Source organism: Notamacropus eugenii, chromosome 5 (genome assembly GCF_028372415.1).
Source record: "Notamacropus eugenii isolate mMacEug1 chromosome 5, mMacEug1.pri_v2, whole genome shotgun sequence".
Classification (NCBI taxonomy): Eukaryota; Metazoa; Chordata; class Mammalia; order Diprotodontia; family Macropodidae; genus Notamacropus; species Notamacropus eugenii.
The window spans coordinates 96366217-96387788 of NC_092876.1; the positions used below are offsets into that span (position 1 = coordinate 96366217).

The 21572-nt window shown below is 36.6% G+C and overlaps 1 protein-coding gene and 1 pseudogene across 5 annotated transcripts in view; both read left to right on the plus strand.

Annotated features, from left to right (window-relative positions):
* The window catches only part of NUP98 (nucleoporin 98 and 96 precursor), a 95966-nt gene that overhangs the window by 47865 nt on the left and 26529 nt on the right, over positions 1-21572 (plus strand). For all 5 annotated transcript variants that reach the window (XM_072610260.1, XM_072610263.1, XM_072610261.1 and 2 more), the window contains 7 exons: positions 1089-1205; positions 3267-3559; positions 5557-5670; positions 7961-8099; positions 10564-10741; positions 12152-12316; positions 21053-21235. In XM_072610260.1, coding sequence (XP_072466361.1) covers positions 1089-1205; positions 3267-3559; positions 5557-5670; positions 7961-8099; positions 10564-10741; positions 12152-12316; positions 21053-21235 — 1189 coding nt within the window. The remainder of the gene's footprint in view (positions 1-1088; positions 1206-3266; positions 3560-5556; positions 5671-7960; positions 8100-10563; positions 10742-12151; positions 12317-21052; positions 21236-21572) is intronic.
* On the plus strand, positions 6517-7279 carry LOC140504888 (26S proteasome non-ATPase regulatory subunit 12 pseudogene; annotated as a pseudogene).

The following is a 21572-nucleotide window of genomic DNA, read 5'->3' on the forward strand; positions in this document are numbered from 1 at the left end:
TCCTCCCATTCCAGTTGTTTAAAAAAGTATATTATCATCTCTTTGTTATTTACATCCATAGTTTTGTCTTTGGCATTTTAAGCAATACAGATGGTTTATACAATTAAAAAACTTACCTGATAAATTTTAAATACAGTTTACAAAAACTGGCTTACTTTTTGGGTGGAAAAACACCAGATATAGTGTTAAAAACTCTGGAATTGGATTCGGGAAGGACCTGGGTTCAAATACAAATTCTGACACCAGCCATGAGATGTTAAGCCATTATTTTTTTAAAGCTTCACTTTCCTCATCTGTAAAAACAGGATACCAGTACACACCTATCACAGTATATTTGCAGTGAAAACACTTTCTAAACTTTGCAGTTTAGAAATGTTATTCATTAATGTGTAAGTCTTAAACTTTTATTGCATAAAGTAGCATATATATTTGTATACACATATATCCTATATATGAAGATATGTAGGATGATAGCTATAAATGTGCATATCTATCATTGGATATGATAGGTATATATGTGTATATAGTTTGTGTATGTGTGTGTCCTACTTTATGCTGTATAAATTTGCGTAATAAAATAGGCACTCATCAATAAGAAGGTGATTGGATGGATAGAGACACATAAGTTTTTCAGGCACAGTCTCTTTGTACCTTGTATTTGGCCCTCAATTTGCATCTCTCTCTTTTCAGCACATATTTGTGTATTGGCTGCTTTCCTTCCTCACCTATATCATTTACCTTTCTATACTTGTTTTCTTACATGTCAAATAAAGGGGTTAAAATATATTTGCCCTTTCAGACTCTTCCATAGCTTAATCTGTGATTATCTGATTGACACTTATTTCCTTATGAACATATCCCTCAGGTTTACAAATACCTTTGTCTATATAAGACAGAGGAATAGATACTTGAGGGTTTTCTAGCAGATTGAAACATGGTTGCAATATTTAGTCAAAGGAACATTTTATACATGTACCCTGCTGTTCTATGTTGTTTTAGCCTTTGAAGTAGGTGAAGTGTGACCGTTTCAGGTTCTCAGATTTTAGTCTTTTTTTGCTGAGAATTGTTATCTTCCATCTCTTTTGCAGGAAGAGTATCAAGAAGTTGGTTTTAAAGAATCTCAACAATAGCAACCTCTTTTCACCTGTTAGTCGGGATGCTGAAGATCTGGCCTCACCATCAGATTATCCAGAGAATGGGGAGAGGTATACCAAGTTGTGTTCAATTGTTAAGCAATGGAAAGAAGGTCATATCATGAGTCCTTTAAAACTTGGGTTGAATCAAAGCACTACAGCTTGATAGCTCAGTAGTCTTAAGGAAGTTATACATCATCTCTCTGGGTTTAAATTTCCATATTTACAAAGTGAATTTGTAACAAAGAGAGTTGAATTAAATGAACTTTAAGGTCTCTTTCAGTTGTGGCATCCTATGAATTCTTAAGGAAAATACCTTACATTTTAGTATAGTAAGTATCCTACCTTCTTGTCATTCAGTAATCAACTAGCAGTTGCTGTGTCACACATTGTGCTAAGTGCACAATATAAAACAAGGAAAAACACAATCCTTGCCCTCAAGGAGCTCAAATTCTTTCTAATGAGAGGAAAACAGCTATCCATATATACAGAGCAGATGGAAGTTAATCTTAAAAGGTGCTAAATGGCAAATAGATTAATTAATTAATTAAAATTAAAAAGAAATTCCTTCACTGAAAAAAGTGCTAGATGGTGCAGTGGATAGAGTACTGAACTCAGAGTCAAGAAGACCTGAGTTTAAATATAGCCTTGGACAGTTACTATGACCTTAGACAAATCACTTAACCCCTGTTAATCTCAGTTTTCTCTGTAAAATGGGGATGATAATAGCATCTGCCTCACAGAGTTGTTATGAAGATCAAATTTGATATTTGTAAAGTGCTTTGTGAACCCTAAAGTGTTACATAAGTGTTAACTCTTATTCTTATCATTTTTTTATTAATCTCAGAGGGAAGGCACTAGCAGTAAAGATTGGGGCAGTCTAGTAGTATTTGAGCTTAGTTTCAAGTGAGGATTCAGAAACGAGGAAGGAGAGCATTCTAGACATTGGCATGGTGTTAGAGGAACAACAAGAAGGCCAAGTTCATAGGATCACAGTACATGGAGAAAATAAATTCTAAGAAAACTGGAACAAGAAGGCCAAGTTCATAGGATCACAGTACATGGAGAAAATAAATTCTAAGAAAACTGGAAAGGCCAAGCTATGAAGGACTTTAAACAAGAAACAGAAGATTTTGTATTGATCCGGGGCATAATAGGGAGATGACATGTCAGACCTCTTGTTGAAGAGTTGTAATATGGAATGACAGTTAGGCTTAGTCTTTGGTCCTGGGGGAAGGCTAAGATTAATGGGTAGAAGTTGCAAGGAAGTAGTTTTAAGAAAAGGCAATCAAAGCCACCCTAATAATGAATGGGATGATTGGGAAGGTACCCACCATAGTTGAAGTAAAGGCAGAGGGGGAGCATGGCCTAATGGATTTAGATTAGGCCTTGAAACCAGGAAGACCTGGGTTCAAGTCCCCTATGTGAAATGTACTGGCTTTGTGACCATAACTGGTTTTCTATTTAGCGTCTTAGTGAGGTGCTAACCTGAATTGGTCGATGGAGTGTGTTTACCCAGGAACTTCTACATCAATGAAAGTTGTAGATCCAGTCCTAATTACTAAGTAAAGACTAGCTGGCCATCTGTCAGGGACAGTCTAGAGGACAGTTTATGCTTTTCTAGGATTAGACTAGATAACTAAATTTCTTCATTTGTAAAATGGAGGAGTTGACATAAATATTCTTTAAGACAGTTCTGTAATTCTATTATTCCCCTCCTATTGTTTTTAAGGGATTTTCTTCTCTAAGTACTTTAAGCTCAGACTTACTCCCCCTTGATTTAAAATCTTCAGAAGGAAAGTTCTCTAAAACATGGCTGGGAATATTCCTGGCCACAGGTATAAAAACCCAACAAAAAATGTAATTTTCTTGTTTATGAGTTTTCAGCACATATTTTTATTTTAAAACAAGTCTTATTCTCATGTTATTTTAAATATTATTTGGATGCATTTTTTTAATGTGTATCCTGACATTGTTGACTAATGACTTGCCTTTTATCTTGAAAGTTAATAGTTGGCCAAGAACTGTCTTGCTTCAACTAGATTGCTCAAATATATTCTTTTATAAGAGTAGTAGGTCAGCAGAGATTCATTTTAAACCAAGCATATCACTTGATTTCATTCTTTTCTATAGATTTAGTTTTCTCAGCAAAGCTGTTGATGAAAACCATCAGCAGGATGGGGATGATGATTCTCTTGTGTCACGATTCTACACTAACCCCATTGCAAAACCCATCCCGCAAACCCCTGAGAATGCAGTAAATAAACACCACAGCAGTGTGGATGATTCCATTGTCGTGTTGAACATGCGTGGTGCCTTACGAAATGGCCTGGAAGGAAGCAGTGAAGAAGCTTCTTTTCATGATGAGTCTTTGCAGGATGAGCGGGAAGAAGAAGAGGAAAGTACTTACCATATCCATCCTGCAGGTCAGAGTCAAATTAAAACAATGTGCTGTTTTGCCATAGTCAGTAGAAGTCCATTTGACCATCATAGACTTTCCTCACAGTCTATGTAATAAATAAAGTGTATTGGTCGAACCTGAACTATTATTGCTTCCATTTGACTTACTCTACAGGATTCTACCCACATTTCTATTGCTCATGCTAAGTTTCACATCCATTTATTTTCGTATGATTAATCCTGGTAAACTTGTTGCCTTTCTTCCTATTTAGGGGGTGAGAGCAAAGAATACAGCATCTTTACGAAAGATTCCATTACAATCATTATGATCCTGGTCCTTTGAAAAATAATTGCCTTGTTGTGATTATCTACACTTCATAAGCACTAACTCAGTCCCTAATGTCTTAACCTCCAGCCCTTTTACATTAGATCAGTAGGGCAAACTGAAAGATCTAAAAGATCTAAATATCTTGACCAGAAGGCCTTTTGTATCATGAAGCAAAAGGTGCTTAATGTTGTGGATAACGCCTGGACAACGTCAGCAAATTCTGAAGTCAACTGTAGTGGCTCTGATTGTATGTCCAGTTGTCTTATTGCCATGAAGGGTGCCCTCCATTATTTTGTGTTACCCAATCACTATTTTCTTTAAATAATGTAAATTAAGGATAGCTACAGCATAATGTGTAACATCTGCCTATTATTGTAGCTAGCATAATCTTTTCATGTCTTTCAGTAACTCCTTACTCCAAGTTTCCTTTCACTATGATAAAATTATTACATGTAGTCTTTCAAATTTCTTTCCATTTCAGAATCTTAAGGATTTGTGAGTCTTTTAGTCTGAGTAATCCTTCTGTTGATATAGTTTTTAATCCCTCTTTATTCAGAAGCCACTCTTCTGGTGAAGACTCTGTTTAGACATAGGATCATCCTCAGAAAACATCCTTTTCAGTTTGATAGGGCTAAGTTTTTATTCTTCTCATAATGGAACCTGACACTTTATGCAGTGATGTTTGACTAGAGGAGGGCTTTGGCAGAGCAAATTTCTTAACTCATGTAAGTCTAGCCATTGTAGTGAATGGAAAATGGAGTAGTTTTAGAGTCAGAGGATCTGAATTCATACATTGACTCTGTGACTTTGGAGAAGTCATTTCATCTCTCTGGGCTTCATTTCCCTCATTTGCAAAATAGGGGGTTGTTGTAGATGCTCTTTAAGGTCTTTTCAGCTCAAATCTCTGATCCTGGTTGCTTCAGTTGTGTGGAGAGATCTGCAGGTAGACATTGTCAGTGGTAGGATAGAAATGGTATTCTTTTATTTCTTTCTGTAAGTACAGCTACTGATTAGCCTGAGTCTTAGTTGTGAGTGGAGCTGGGAGTAGTCTTCACCATAAAAACCCTCCAACTTTTGCTTTCTTCCTATAATTCTACTTTACTCTCTTAAGCATATCTCTTCCATCACCCTCTATCATAGTTATCACCAAAGCCCCTCAGAACATGAAATTGAACTTGTTTGGGGATAACACTAATATAGGGTGTCCCAGAAGTCTTAGTGCAGATTTAAGAGACACTTAAGTTTAGCAGTCACAGCATAGTATCTAGAAACTTGTCATAGAAAAATGGGGCTTTAAAAATACAATACTGGTGTTACAGAAGGAACATTAGCTGATCTTACAGTTCCTGTCCAGTCACTGTTATAGACTAGTGTAACTTTGGGCAAATTTATTTTTCCATCTCTCTGTTCCTCATTGTCTTTTTCTTTCAAATGAAGGGCATGAACCATTTTCAGGTGCTAATGTTCTGTTCTGTTAAATCAGGGGTGGGCAAACTGTACTGGAAAACAGACCTGGAGTTAAAGATTGTGTTTACATCCTTAAATACAATAAAAATGTATTTAAAAATATAGAAACCATCATTAGCTTGATGGATACAAGCCCAGCTTTCTGACCCCTGCATTAAATGAATGAGATAATATCTGCTGCTTAGTCTGAGATAGATTTTTAAATCTTTTTTCCTATTTCTATTGTAGGCATTATTCTCACCAGAGTTGGCTACTATACAATACCTTCTATGGATGACCTAGCCAAAATTACCAATGAAAAGGGAGAGTGTATTGTAACAGATTTCACCATAGGTCGAAAAGGTGAGTTTATTTGGTGTTAATGTATGACTTCTAGAGATGAGTTATAGGGTCTTTCTCTCACGTGAACAATTATAAGTTGTTTGGAAAACCTTGTTTTTTTGTTGTTGTTTTTGCTTTTTAATGATAAGCACTGGTTTATCACCAGAGTGCATGGAGTGACTTTGTGCTTCCAGAAGGTGTACTCAGGTCCTGGGATCACTGAAAGGAACTTTTGTGGTCTTACTGTAGAACTCTGGATATAACTGGAATTTTCTGACTATGAATGGGAAAGATCTTGCCTATGGGGACATTTTGTGAGTCTGTGTTCTCTTTGGGACTAGTATCAAATAGTAATAATTCTGTGGGTGAGGCTTATTTTTCTTCTCCACATGTATGAAAAAATTGGAAAAATTAGGAAACATGAAATGAGGGAGGGAATCTAAAAATTTGCAATGGTTGGGAAGATCCTGTTAAAAACTTTATCTTGAAAGGTTTGAAAAAGAAAATTTGAAAAACTGCTGCTGAGAAATTAATATTTTAGATACTACCACCAGGGCTCCCAAATTGTCATGTTTTGTTGTTGTTGTTTTTCAATTAATTTTTATTTTTAATTAAAACAGGACTGTAGAATAGTGGAAAGAGCACTGGATTTGGAGTTAGAGGGCCTGGCTTTGAATATGACTTGGCAATCTGTATGAATTTAGGCAAATCACTTAACTTCTCTAGGCCTGACTTTTGGAGATTTGACTGGGTTATTTCTAAGATTGTCTTCTAGCTTTAAGTTCTCATAGTCTGTGAAGAATAAGAATACTCAAACACTGTATTGTAACTGGCTAAGAAGAGGCAGCTGAAACTATTTCGGGTGAATGGTGGTGGCAGCATCTTTGGTGTAAGGGGAGGCTCTCAGACAACCTTGAACTAGCAGAGTGGAGTAGAGTAGGTAGGTGGGAGCATTATGAAGATGAAAGTGGACTACAGCACTATGGTGGAGCCCTGCCTTCCCGAGTGTAAGAATCTAGCCAAGGAAGGAAGACTTAATTAAAGCATTTCTATCTTTGCAAAAACTGACCTGTACTGCTTCTGATGTGGTATCTTACATCCTGAATTTTGGTTGCAGTAGTGAAGATTGCTATGGAGCTAAATTTCTTGAGGAAAATGTTATCCTTTTGTCAAAAAAGGAGAGATCAGTTAAAATAGGCACTTATGGAAATGGTTCAACAGTGTTGCTTTTATATTGAGGAAACCACAGAATTTCCAAGTCAGATTCAGATTGATACTCTTCCAATGGTTACAGAAGGAAATATTTATGTGGAGATAGAACATGCTCAATTAACTAAAAATTGAGCAACAAAGAACAAAGTGGTGGAGCCTAAAGAGACAGCATCAGTTTTGCAAGAGCTGCAGGTGGAAAAGAGAGAGTGGAATTTATCTTGGAGTGAATGAGGCTTTGCCTAGCTTTGAAGAAGCACTTGCACCTAAGTCATCTACACAAAAAAATATTGGCAACGTATTCTTTTAATAAAAGATGGAAAGACCTGAAAAACAAGGTTGCATAACATAATACTAGAAAAATGGCCATGTTGTATACTACTATAACAATGAATGGTGTGATTCAACTTCTGGATCTTTCTGTTGATGAATTGGAAATGATTCCTTCATACTTAGTAGTCAGTAAAAACCATTTTTGCTAGACAGGTTGAAAGGAATTACCAACTTTCAGAGACTGAAGGACCCAAATAACTTAACTTAATGGCTGATCTCTGAAACTGAACTCATTAATGTCTGTAATTATCACATCATAGCAAAGGAGGAGATGGTACCTAATACCTAATGATGTTAAGAAAGCGTTACAGTTGGAGGTCATAAAAGACTAATTTCAGTGTACCTGTTGGTTTTTTCCCTATTATTTCCTACTTCCTTGTCTAAAATTTAAAACATAAGTTAAAATGTATGATATTATTTGAATATTATTTCCTTGGTTTCATTTTAATTGCTTAATATTGTTTTTGCATTTGGTGCAAGTATATAATATAGCTCTATTATCTAATAAAAGTTGTATTGCAACTTAATGAAAAGACTTTTTATTTGTTGAAAATTCTTTTAGCAATTTACAATTTACTTTCATCCAACTAACAGCCATAATTTAAAAAACACTATATGCAAAAAATAAATGAGAGCAACCAGTTGGTATTGTTGAAAATGTAAATCCTTGGTGAATCATCAAAACTGATGGTTGATTATGTGAGTTGAAACTTGCATGGTTGTAGTGGAGAGGATCGGTTTTAATTGTTGGCTTTGACTTCTATTCTAGGTTATGGCTCAATCTATTTTGAAGGAGTGGTAAATTTAACCAACCTCAACTTGGATGAAATTGTACATATTCGTAGAAAAGAAGTCATTGTCTACCTGGATGATGAGTTGAAGCCTCCTGTGGGAGAAGGGCTAAATAGGTAATGAAAACATTCTTTTCATCTTTATGACAGGGTGATAGGAGGATTTTCTTTATGTGGTGTGATATTTCAATTCAACAAATATTTATGAAGCATGCACTGTTTGCTTTTCATATTTCCTGTGCCCAGTGTTAGAGGTAAAGATACATGCAAAATAGATGCCTCCAGGCACTTGTATTCTAGTGAGGGGGAAAGCCATGTATGCAAATAACTATGTAAGGGAGAATGAAAAGTGAAGTGTTGAGGTCGAGGAGTAGTGTTTGGAGAGGTCAGTTTCTTCATATGGGATGAGGAATAAAGATTAGAGAGATTTTCTTGGGAGATCTTCTGAGTTGAGCCTTGAAAAAGAGGATGGAAGTCAGGACATGATATGACATGGGCAGAATTGAGAGTGGAATAAAGAAAGCAGTGTCCACTTTTAGTGAAATGTAACTTACCGCCCCATCTCCTTTCAAATATTTGCAAGTGTGCATGTGCGTTTTCATTTTTAAATTTCCTTTTTTTATTATTAATTTAACAAACATCATGAACGTACTATATCCCAAGGCTAGAAAAAAAGATTGTACATGAAACTACATCTTTATTGAAGTATATATTAAATTTAACATGATAGTACCCAGGACTGCCTGTTCATATCTGTCTGCTTCTGAATGTCCTGCTCTTGAGTGTTTTAAAAATCTTTCATTTTGGCTCTTTTGCGTCATCATTGTTCACCCAATCCTCTCTCTGACCCCACCCTAAAATTAAAGCCTCTTTCGTAGGTAAATAAATATAGTTATTGAATCAGCAAGCATTGACTAAGTCTACTTACTCAGAAGTATTGACTGATCTACTACTGTATATCAAGCCCTATGTTAGGTGTTGAAAATTGAAAGACAAAAAGTGAAATAATCTCTTTTTCACGGAGCTCACCATATGTGTACATATAGAATAAGTACAAAATAAGCGCAAGGTGATTAAATGTTAGAGAGTTAGGGATAATAGCAGTTGAGAGGTCAGGAAAGGCTTTGTGGGAAAGGCAGCACTTCAGTTTCATCTTAGAAGAATGGGATTCTGTAAGTCAGGTGAGAAGGGAAAGCATTTCTGATAAGAGTTGGCTAGCATAAAAGCATGCCAGAGATGGAATGTGCTGTGAGGGAGAAACCGAGAGAAAGCCAGATTGAGTAGACTATAAAGTATGGAGTCAGAAATAATGTATAATGGAGCTGGAAAGGTTGTAAAGTACCTTAAAAATCAGAGAATTTTATATTTTATCCTAGAGGCAATAGGAAAACCTAGCATTTGTTGAAGGGAATATTCTGGTTAAATCTGGACTTGAGAAAAACATTTGGTGACTGTATTGGAGAAGGCAGAGACTCAGTCAGGAAAACCAATTTGAGCCATAAGAGATGATATGGGCATAGGAACGAGGTTAGTGGCTGTGAGGATAGTGAGAAGGTGATGCAGGATTATGGCTGTGTGAGATGAAGAAGAATGAAGGAGGCAGGTAATGTCAGGGCTGCAAACCTGGCAGACTGAAAGATTCTCATTCTTTACGCAGAAGTAAGAAAGTTATGGAGAAAAGTAGTAATGGTAATGATAAAAGATAATGAATTCTGTTTTAACTAGGTTGGGTTTGAAATGTCTCTGGGACATCTCAAGGCCAAATTCACATATTACTCGTATCTGGAAATGTGTCACCAGTACAACGCATGCTTGCTGTCTTCTGTGTACTTTATGGTTCTGAGCATTTCTTCTCCTCCCACCTCATGACATTTGTTTTTAAAAATACTAACATGATGTGAAAGCTAGTGATTCTTTGATTCCTCTTTGCTGTTTTGATGTCATTTCTAAAATGTTGCTAAATCATACTGCAATTTCTCTAAAACACTTCTCAAAAATGTATTTCTTAGTAATTCTATACTGGAAACATCCCTTTAATTTTTTATTACACACTAATCCCATTATATTTTTCTAACTTCTGCCCATAATTGGCCATTAGTCAGGTGGAAAAGTCATGTGAAAATAATCCTTTTAATATCTTTGATCATTTAATGTCTTTAATTACATCTTATAGTTTCCTACTGATTTCCCTACTTCTTGTAAGAAGTCATTCTCCCCACCCCAGTTTTATGACAGTCCATCTTTATTTCAGATTAATAATGCTTGTAACAATACTGGAGTTTACTTGACTTTTTAATCCTTCCCATCTAGTCCTGGAACTCATAGTTTAGGTATTAAGTCATTTCTTATGAAGCATTTATTAATCACCACCACAAACACAACATTGTATTAGATACTATGTGATGGGTAGAATATATGGTACCTGCCTTAAAGAACTTTTGGTATACTCAGGAGACGCGTCTGGAAAAGAGGAAATTTTGAAAGCAGCGTGTGACTAACTTATTTTTGGTTTGTGTGTAGGTATTGTTTAGCTTCAAGAGCCAAAATATGAAGCGCTTAAACTTGACTTTGTGTCTAACAGGCGAGCTGAAGTTACCTTGGATGGAGTTTGGCCAACTGACAAAACCTCTCGTTGCTTAATAAAGAGTCCTGAACGACTAGCTGATATCAACTATGAGGGCAGGTTAGAAGCAGTTTCACGAAAACAAGGTGCCCAGTTTAAGGAGTACCGGCCAGAGACTGGTTCTTGGGTTTTTAAGGTACTGTTATCTAGTTATTTTCTGGCTTTTAATTAACTGGATCTTGATCATAGATTTTCAGAGCTTGAAGGGGCTTTGGAACCATCTGATTCAATTTTCAGTTGTCACTTCTATATTTTCAAAAAAGTCTCTAAGGAAGGAGACTTTTTTTTTGGAAGCTTGTTTCCTTTGTTTCTTTTTAGTATTCTTGGAAGTTAATTAAAAACTGCATTGAAACTTAAGCCTCTTTCCCCTCCACAATTCTTTGTGGATGTGGGGAACCATTGGATAGTGTATAAGGCTGCTCTGTCAACTTAAGGATCTTTTTTTTTTCATTCAGTTCTCTTTCCACAAGGCAAAACCATCCCAGCTATGTTTTATAAAAGTATAGGAGTTCCACTGAATGTGAAGACTTGTTGTCTTGGCTCATCTGACCAAGAGGATTTGTAAAAAATGATGATGGTCTCATCAAAAATGGTTTTATGAGAGTACTTTTAAACCACAGCTGTATACCTGAAGATCTGAGAGAGATTTGATCATATTGAAGGATACAAAGGAGACTGAAAACTGTCAGGAAAGAATTAGTTGAAGAAGCTGGAAATGTTTAGTTAAGAGAAGGCTTGAGACCAGTCTTTAGGGGGAAACATAATTGATGCCTTCTGCTCCTTAAGGGATCATTGTGTAGGAGAAGGAATAAACTTGCTTTAACTGGAACCCAAGGACAGAACCTAAAAGGAATAGAACAGGAGGATGAAGCAAAAGTATAAGAAGAGTGATAAAAATGAATTTATTTATATTTACCTAGCTTGGTGCGAGCAAGGCACTGGGATTACAGAGACACAAATGACAGTGGTCTCTATCTTCATGAATTTCATATTTTATTTAGGGGAGACAGACTGTATGCAAATTAAAATGTATATATTCAAAGTAAATTCTAAGTAACTGGAGGGCTAGCAAAGTAGGGTGATTCAGGAAAGCCCTAATGCATAGGGTATGGCACTTGAAATTGACCTTGAGTAGAGCTAAGAATTCCAAGAGGCACAGGTAGTAAGGGACAGCATTTTAGGCAACGAGGGCCTGTGCCAAATAATGAAGGCTGCTGGGCTAGACCATAACAAGAATTTAAAGAACTAATGTGAAATCATTTGGGAAAAATAGTTTGAAGCTAGATTTTGAAGGGTTTTAAATACTGAAGAATAGAATTTGTATCTTGTCTTAGAGATAACTTAAGAGCCACTAGAACTTTGGTGTTTTGAGAAAAGTGCCTTTTAAAACACTAGATTTATAACTAGAGCTAATCAGCAGAAATTATAGGGAAGCAGATGTTGGTTCAGTAAGACAATCCTGTGGGGCTGGTATGCTATGAGAAGTTTGGGTTTTCTGTATATGGTTTTATAACCCTTAGTTATGTTGAGTTCTTCTCTTTTCTAGGTCTCCCACTTCTCAAAGTATGGTCTACAGGATTCGGATGAGGATGAGGAGGAACATCAATCTAAAGCAGAAGCAAAGAAGTTGAAAACGGCTCCTTTGCCTCCTGTAGGCCAGCCAGTACCACTACAAATGGCTCTCAATGGCAAACCTGCTCTTCCATCCCAGGTAGAAACTGGACAGTGAATTTGAACAGAACCGGTGAAATGGAAGTTGAGCAAAAGCCAGTCGGCTAATGCAAACCCGTTGTGTGACCACTTGGAGACCGAAGAGTCCAGAAGTGTTGGGAATCAAGTTGAGACCAATGGACGGGGGATAGGGAGGGTGGTAGGATGGGTACCTATCCCCTTGAGGGATTTGGAGGATCTTTTGGTAAACTGAGATTTTCCTCTGTGTCCCTTCAGAGAGTCAGTTTTCCCCCCAAGTAGAGTATTACTGAATTCTGTGTTTGTCCTTATTCATAAGACATAGATATTATCTGCCTAGGTTCATGCAGAACAAATTCTATCTTGGTGGACATTTCTGAATATGTGCAACATACTCCTTGCTCTTTACTCCTCTGCTATTTGAAAAATGTAATTTGCCTTGGACAAAGGTCTTTAAATACAGTTTTTTCAAGTTGTTTGCCTGTTCCTCAAGCAAACATGTATATTTGTATTTTAAGAAGGTGCATTCTATTTTTATGGAAAAAAATACAAAATGTAATTTTTGGCAGTTTGCTTTGGAGCAGAGAAATTAATCTGTTTTGGAGGAAGCTGGGAGGGGTCAGGAGTTAGAGAGGGGGGCATTCTGTGTTGTTTGAATTACCTGAGAGTTGTTGCATTTGTTTTGTATCACAGTGGTCTTTGGCCATTTTAGACCAGGGTAGAGTATAGATTCTCTTTCTGAAGAACAACAAGTTAAAATTTTTATACTTTAAATTCCTGGTTTAATATCTTGGCATAACAAGAGTTTAGCTTTTGTCTGGGTGATGTTTGAACAAAATAAACAAATGTTATTCTTTGCGGGGAGGGAATGAGAGTGGGAAGTCTTAATGCAAGCTTCCTCCTTTTAAGTGTCCCTACTGCTCAGCTGGTGAAAACTGGTTCTTTGGACGCTTTACATGCCAAATACTTTGTTTGCTGTTATTATGTGCAGCTTTTATGGTTTTTAAAGATATTTCTTTAGGAAATATTTTCTGCATTTTCTACATAGCTTTATGTGTGTTGATATAGGTGAAAGAGGCATGTTGTAATTCAACTTGATGTGCTGTCTTTACAGTATCCTTCCCCACATAATTACAGTGTGATATAAAGTGGAGTAATAAGGGTTTGGAGAGTGAAATATGTCCCAGAACCATTTTGGCTGCTTAAGTTTGAGTGTTTGTGTGCATGTCCATTTTGTCATAAGCACCTGTTTCCCTTTCCTATTGTCCAAAGTTGATTTTGTCTTCTGGAATACATTTCCTAAGGGGTGGGGGAGGGGGGAGATAGAGAGAGAGAGAGAGAGAGTGTGTGCGTGTAAAGTCACTAATGTTAATAAAGAGTAGTCCAACCCTATAGAAAAGAAGCATTTTCTCTATGTACAAATAGCAGAAACTAGAAGATAACTTTGACTGTGCCAACAGATCTTCTTGTCACCCAGCTCTTTTTTATTTAATATTTTATATTTCCCCAATTACATGTAAAAACAGTTTTTAACATTATGTTTTAAAACTTCGAACTTAAAAACTTTAAAGCTTCTCCCTTCCTCTCTTACCTCCTTGAGAAGGCAAGCAATTTGATATAGATTATAACGTGTAGTTGTGCAAAACATTTCCATATTAATCATGCTATGAAAGAAGGCAAGCAGTTTGATATAGGTTGTAACATGTATAGTTGTACAAAATGTATTTCCATATTAATCATGCTTTGAAAGAAAATATAGAGTCCCCCCCAAAAAAGACAAAAAACAAACCTAAAGACAGTAAAAAAAAAAAAAGTATGCTTTAATCTGTATTCAGACACCTTCAGTTCTTTTTCTGGGGATAGATGACATTTTTCAACTCAAGTCTTTCAGACTAGTTTTCTGAAGTCATTGTATTGCTGAGAACAGCCAAGTCATTCACAATACTGCAGTTACTTTGTACACAGTACATTTCACTTTTCATCAGTTCATGTAAGTCTTTCATAGTTTTTCTGAGAACATCCTGCTCATCATTTCTTATAGCACAGTAGATTTCCGTTACAATCACAAATTGCAGTTTGTTTAGCCATTCCCCAGTTGATAGGCATCCCCTCAATTTCCAGTTCTTTGCCACCAGAAAAGAGCTACTATAAATATCTTTGTACATATTGGTCCTCTTCTTTTTTTATCTCTTTTTGAAAACAGACCTAGTAGTGGTAATGCTAGGTCAAAGGGTATGTATGTTTTTATAGCCCTTTGGGCATTGTTCCAAATTGTTCTGTGAAATGGTTGAATCAGGTCACAACTCCACCAATAGTGCATTAATGTCTCATTTTTTCCCACATCCCCTCCACCGTTTGTCATTTTCCTTTTCTTTCTTGTTAGCCAATCTAAAAGGTATGAAGTAGTACCTCAGAATTGTTTTAATTTGCATTTCTCCAGTCAGTAGTGACTTAGAACATATTTTCATATGGCTTTAGATAATTTTGATTACTTCATCTGGAACTGTTCATATCATTTGATAATTTTTCAGCTGGGGAATGGGTTTTATTTTTATAAATTTAACTCTGTTCTCTATATATTTGACAAATGAGGCCTTTATTAGAGAAATTTGCTCCAGAAATTTTTTTCAGTTACTATATTTCTCTCCATCCGATTCCCTCTCCCCTATTTATTCTAATCTCTCTTTTCACCTGTCCCTCCTCAAAAGTGTTTTGATTCTGATTCCCTCCTCCCCCAATTTGCCCTCCCTTCTGTCAGCCCACTCCCTTCTCTTACATTCCTCTAAGAGAGATTTCTGTACTCAGTTGAGGAGATATGTTATTCCCTTTTTTGATCCAATTTTGATGAGAATAAGATTCATTCATTCTCCCCTCCCCACCTCCCCCATCTGCCCCTTCACTATAAAAGCTTTTTCTTACCTCTTTTGTCAGCTAATTTACCCCATTCTACCTCTCCTTTTCCCTTTCTCCCAACACATTCCTATCTCACCATTTAATTTTATTTTTTTAGATGTCATACCTTCATATTTAACTCATACCTGTGCCCTCTGTCTATATATACTCCTTCTAACTGCCCTAATAATGAGAGGGTTCTTATGAGTTGAAGTACAATGTTCCTGTGTAGAAACATAAATAGTGTAACCTTATTAAGTCAATCATGATTTCCCTTTCCTGTTTACGTCTTTATGCTTCTCTTGGGTCTTGTATTTGAAAATCAAATTTTCTATTTAGCTCTGATCTTTTCATAAAGAATGCTTGAAAGTCTTCTGTTTCATTAAATGTCCATTCCCCCCCCCCCGAAGGATTATACTCAGTTTTGTTAGGGTGATTCTTGGTTGTAATTTTAACTCCTTCGTTTTCTAGAACATCATGTTCCAAACCCTCTAATCCTTTAGTGTAGAAGCTGCTAAATCTTGTGTTATCTTGCCTCTGGCAGAATGATACTTGAATTGTTTCTTTATGGCTGCTTTTAATATTTTCTTCTTGATTTGGGAGCTCTGGAATTTGGCTATAATATTCCTGGCAGTTTTCATTTTGGGATCTCTTTCAGGATGTGATTGGTAGACTCTCTTCAATTTCTTTTTTACCCTTTGGTTCTTTAGCGTGGCTTTCAGATTATCCAATAATTTTAAAAATGTATCTCTCCTGGATTTATTTTCCAGATCAGTTTTTTTCCAACGAGATGTGTTTCACATTTTCTTCTATTTTTTTCATTCTTTTGATTCTATTTCTTAATTTCTCATAAAGTCATGAACTTCCATTTGCTCAGTTCTAATTTTTAAGGAATTATTTTATTCGTTAAGCTTTTGTACCTCCTTTTTCATTTGGCCGGTTCTACTTTTTAAGAGTTGTTTTCTTCACTGAATTTTTGTGCCACTTTCTATTTGTCCAATTTTGCTTTTCAAGGCATTCTTCTCCTCGTTGGCTTTTTGTACCTCTTTTACCATTTGTCCTAGTCTGTTTTTTAAGGCATTATTTTCTCCAGTATTTTTTTGTGTGTCCTTTACCAAGGACTTTTTTTCATGATTTTCTTGCATCTTACATCTCTGCTTTCTCTTCCCAATTTTTCCTCTATCTCTCTTACTAGATTTTCAAAATCCTGTTTTAGTTTTTCCATGACCTACAACCAATTCATATTTTTGTTGGAGGCTTTGGATGTAGGAGCTTTGACTTTTGTTATCTTCTTCTGAATGTCTCTTTTGAGCCTTCTTGTCACCATAGTAACTTTTTGTGGTCAGAATTTTTTTTCTGTTGTTTGTGCATTTTCTAGCCTATTTCTTGACTTTTAACCCTTTGCTAAAGTGGAACACTGCTTCCAGGGTAGAGGGTACACTGCCCCAAACTTTGGGAGCTTTGTGCAGTTGTTTTCAGAGATACTTATGGGACCTGTAAGTTTTTAGTTCTTCCAGAGTATTATGATCTAAGGAGAGGTGTGTTTTCTATTTTTCTGGCCTCTTCTCTGGTCTGTGAGTGACCACAAACCCTCTTTTATGCCCTGGAACTGTGAAAAGGGCTCTGGTATGCTAGTGCTCCTCCTTGCCCTGGCACTGCCACCTAGGACTGTGACCTGGATCCAAGTATGGACAAACCACAAAGTCCTGCCCCCCACTGCTAGCAAAGAGACCCCTGTAATCTCCTTGTGATCAGTTGTTCAACCCTTTCATCATCTGAGGGCTGAGAGCTCCAGAAGCAGCTACTGCTATTTTCAGTGGTTCCCAAGTAGTTTGCTGGGGCCCTGAGCTGGCACAGCCTGTACTGAACTATGCTCTGCTCTCACCAAAGTGCAACACTTTTCCTACTGACCCTGGATTCTTTGTCTAGAAGATTATTTCACCCCATCCTTTTGTGGGTTCTGCCTCTTTGGGAATTGTTTTATGGCATTATTTATTGGTGTTTGGAGAGGTTTAGAGGAGAGCTCAGGCACGTCACTGCCTTTTTTCCCTGCTTTTTTTCCCTGCCTTCTTGGCCCCATCCTCTTCCACTCAGCTCTTTTAAGAGTGAAATCTTGAAACAAATAGTGGTTACCTGAGTTTTCTTTAACCAGCATGCTGTGTATTAGAGCTATAGAAACAGCAGGAACATGAGCTTCTAAGAAGGGAAAAGAAGAAGTAGGTAGATATCTGTTTCTGACCTTCCCTAGTTTCTGTGCCTCCACTTTCTGACTGCTGCTTTTTATGTCAGGGTATTATAGACATGTTCAAACCTGACTGATGAGTAGTGCAGAATGCGACTTTGTGTTCAGTTGTAGTGCAGAGATGAAAACAAAAGACAGAAAGTACTTGTCACTGCAGACTATTCTATTTATAGTTGCTAATCAGGAACGACCCCAAATTTGCTTTATCAGAATGAATTACTTCCTTCCCCTTCCCCAGCTTCCTTAGTGACCTAGGGGCTTGTAAGCATAGGTTACCCTCCAGCACAAAATTTATAAGTAGTCCTTCAGTTACATTCTTAAGTTTAGGTTACTTGGGCATATGTGGAGCTTATCTCATGGATTGGTGTTCCATACACCTTTCCCTGCATTTTCTCCGTCCTCTCTAGTACCTCGGTAGGATCCATATTTCCATTTGATTTGGACGAGCTTTCTCTGGACCTGTAAAGACCCAAGAGAATCTGAGCAGTTAGAAGACAGCTTTCCTCCTCCACTAGTTAGAGAGAATTCCTCTGACGGTAGTAAGTACCTTAGTAATCCTACAGTGGAACTAAGGCATCTGTAGAAAGGTTTTTGTTAGGATTTTTGGCTTTTTCTCAGACCTAATGACTTTCAGATGCAGAATAATGTGGTTTTTGACCTCAACCTTGCATTAGACACTTGATTGGAACTTACGTAGTCAGTTTTATTTCTTCAAAGTAGGCTAGTTGAATTCCTCAGAAACTTAACATTTTTTTTATATATAACTGTTTTGTTTTGGGTTTGTGTTTAAGTTGAAAAATACAAGGCTGGTAGAGTGAAATGACTGGGATTTTTTTCCTTTTTTTGACTTGAAATAGCAACTGTTCAACTGCCTTCATCTTTTGGAAAACCTTTTCTAAAAGTAAAGTCACACAGCTGTAATAGTTACCCTCCCCTCATTGCTTCCTTCCTTCCTTTGGGATATAGTAGCAGTTTTATAAAGTTCCTAATGTAATTTAAGGTCTGTATTTGTGTTTGTCTTGCCATCTTTGAATGTATATTGAGGAAACATAAACTCACAGATTTTAGAGTAGGAAGAGACATTAGATAGCATTTAGTGCTGAGGTTCTTAATCTGGGAGCCTGGCTCGATTTCTCAAGATCTGTGAACTTTAATGAGAAGAAACCAAGTCGTCAGAGGTGTACACAAATTACTGAAATGTAATTTTTTTCACTTATGAAGGTTTGTCAGCAAAACATTCCAAGAAGCAGTCCATAGACAACACACAAAAGATTAAGAACCCCTCATCTAGTCTAACCCATTCATTTTGCAGATTAAAAAATTAAAGCACAAAGAGAAGAGAGTTTATCCCAGCATCACAAAAGCTGGTGAAGTGCAGAGCTAAGATTTGGTCCCATGTCCTAACTCTGCTTTTTCCATTAACAATAGAGTACATGAAACTTTATGCTAGAATTATATATATTTGAAAGTCTTTATAATACTAATACTCCAGGAAAATCATGGGCTCACCTTTAAAATTAAATGAAAATAAAACATTTTCTAATCTATTATGGTGTATTGAGTCAAAAATTGATGATTTTTTTCCCCACCACCATTGTTACTACATCTCTTGGGCCAAAAATGTGATTTCTTAGAATCTGTTACTTAATTTAAACCACCCTTTACTTTTGGGTTATTCATTCAACTTTTTCTCTTTATTTTTTAAATAAAGCAGGTTCAGATGTATGTATTTGACTTAAGTAGTGATTGGCTGAGCAATTGTGTCATTTGAAACTTCTTTTGAGAATATTCTGTTCCTTAAAAAAGAAATTCTTAAATGGGAGAGTTGGTATAAGAGCTGGTCCTTCAGTTGTCCTTCACTGTTCTTCCTTTGCATGGCTTCTCCAATTAAAGATAGAACTAAATTCTCCCAGTTTTTATTCTTGGTTAATTACTGGCTGTTTAGACAGTTCAGAGGCCTAAGGCTTTATCTACATTTATGACAAATGTTTAGTTTGAGAAAAAATAACCTGTCAGAAACTCTAGTATTAAATTATATTTATTTTGGATATTGTGCCTCTTTACCTACACATTATTTGTTAAATAAGGAAGTTGAAGTAAATAATCTTGTAATTCAGTTTATGATCCTATAGCTGTGAGGAACAGGACTATAAATTCCAAGGTTTTCTAACAAGCATTCAAATAATTAGACATCGCCATATTTTTCTTTCATTGCCTCCACTCCTTGGAAAGTTACGATGTAATATTTAGACTCTAGGGTTACAGTTGTAAAGGTGTACAGTTATCTAATCCAACCCCCTTTCTTTATTCCCCTTTATGAGATTTGTCTGTGGTAGCAGGTGGTAAACAGCAGTAGCAAGACTCGATCTGGTCAGAAAATCCAGCATATTTGGTAGTACATTAGGCTGCTTTCTGTTCCCTTTCTCTAGAATTTCTATTCCAACCTGCATAAATTAGTTTGCTGTTACATTTCTTTCTTTTTCTGTACTTAAAATATGAGATCACACATCCCTTTAGTGTAATATTAAAGAAACTTCAGGGTGATAATGTTTAATATGCCCAGTTAGGCCTGTCTTAAAAGTTACAGGGAAACCAAGAGATCAAGATCACATTTGATTGAAATCATGAGAATTTCTTTTGCTATTCTTTATATGCGGTGTCACCAATTTGGGGCTTGCCATGAATGATGGCTATTGATAAAAGAACAATCACAAGCTCTGTGAAGATAAAATTCAGAATATTTGTTACAGTGAAATGAGAAATAATCAGTAGTTTATTGTTGTGGGAAATGTCTGTTAATGGGTTGGTTGATTTATTAGCATAATATAAAGTCAGGTCCCAGTTTATGGGATGGACTTGAGGAATGTGTGCCAAGTCAGTGATAAATGTATCTTTTATTTTGTGAATGTTTTATCATTCTGCACTGTAAACTGTTGTTCATGTTTATCACTAAAACTTCTTAATAAAAATGCAAAAAATTTCCTATTGTCTTGATGTTTTTAAACACAACAGGACCATTCCCAGGGTTAGTAGTATTTCTTGTTTCTTCTTTGAAGAAGTGGTAGACCTAACTCATGTCTCACAGTGCTCAGCATGGCCATGGAGCTTCATGTTTTTGGTTGACTGATGAGATTTTAGATATCTAACCATTTTGCACTAAGAACTTCCTTCTCTCTACCTAACACATTATGTGGTAAATGTAACAGTCTGGGTTGGCAAGTTTCTGCTTCCTCTTCTAATTCAACTGCATTAACTGTGACTTACAGACTGTGAGAATGTAGAGGTGACCATAAGAAGAGTATGGCAAAAATTGCTCATTTAGGAAGGGTATGTCCCCAGATTCCCAAGGAGCTCTAATAATGAGTCTGTTGCAATTTAGGAGCAGTGGAGTTGTTGCCATAGGCAGTGGCATAAGTTTATGCTCTAGGTTCTCCTATAAGAGCTACCCCAGTTCTTTTGGATTTAGATTCCATTGAGTACTTGGGAAGGTACTGTCAGTATGGTTGGGGACCCTTTTTGAACCCTTTCTTATAGTGGACTGAATAAACAGGCTTTGAAGTCTTGAAAGTTTGAACTTCTGCAGCATCATTTAATATCATTTCTCCATTTTTCTAATGTTTACAGAGCCAAAGCCCAGAAGTGGAACAGCTAGGGAGGGTTGTGGAGCTGGACAGCGATATGATAGATATCACCCAGGAGCCCGTTTTGGATTCCATAGTAGAAGAAATCGTCCCTGAAGAGCAAGAGCCTGTATCCGCTTCAACACACATTGCATCTTCACTGGGCATTAACCCACATGTTTTACAGGTGAATTTCCTACCAGCTTTAAAAGTGGGGTAGAGAGTCAGTGTGACTTTCTCTTTAGCTAAATTTGATCCATTTCTGTATTTTGATATATTAGAATGCCAACAGTATTTACAATTTTGAGGGTGAGGCAGAATGTGGTCTGTGTCTTAAGTTTTAACTTTTTTCACCTCGGTTGAGAGGACTTGGTAAAGAATGAAAGGGTTGCTCTCCTTATATGAACTTGTTAATGTAGACACAGGTGGAAGGAACTTAAAAGCTCATCTAGTCTAAGCCCTCATTTTATAGATGAGGAAACTAAGGTCTCAAAGATGGAAAGGAATTGATTCAAGGTCGTGTA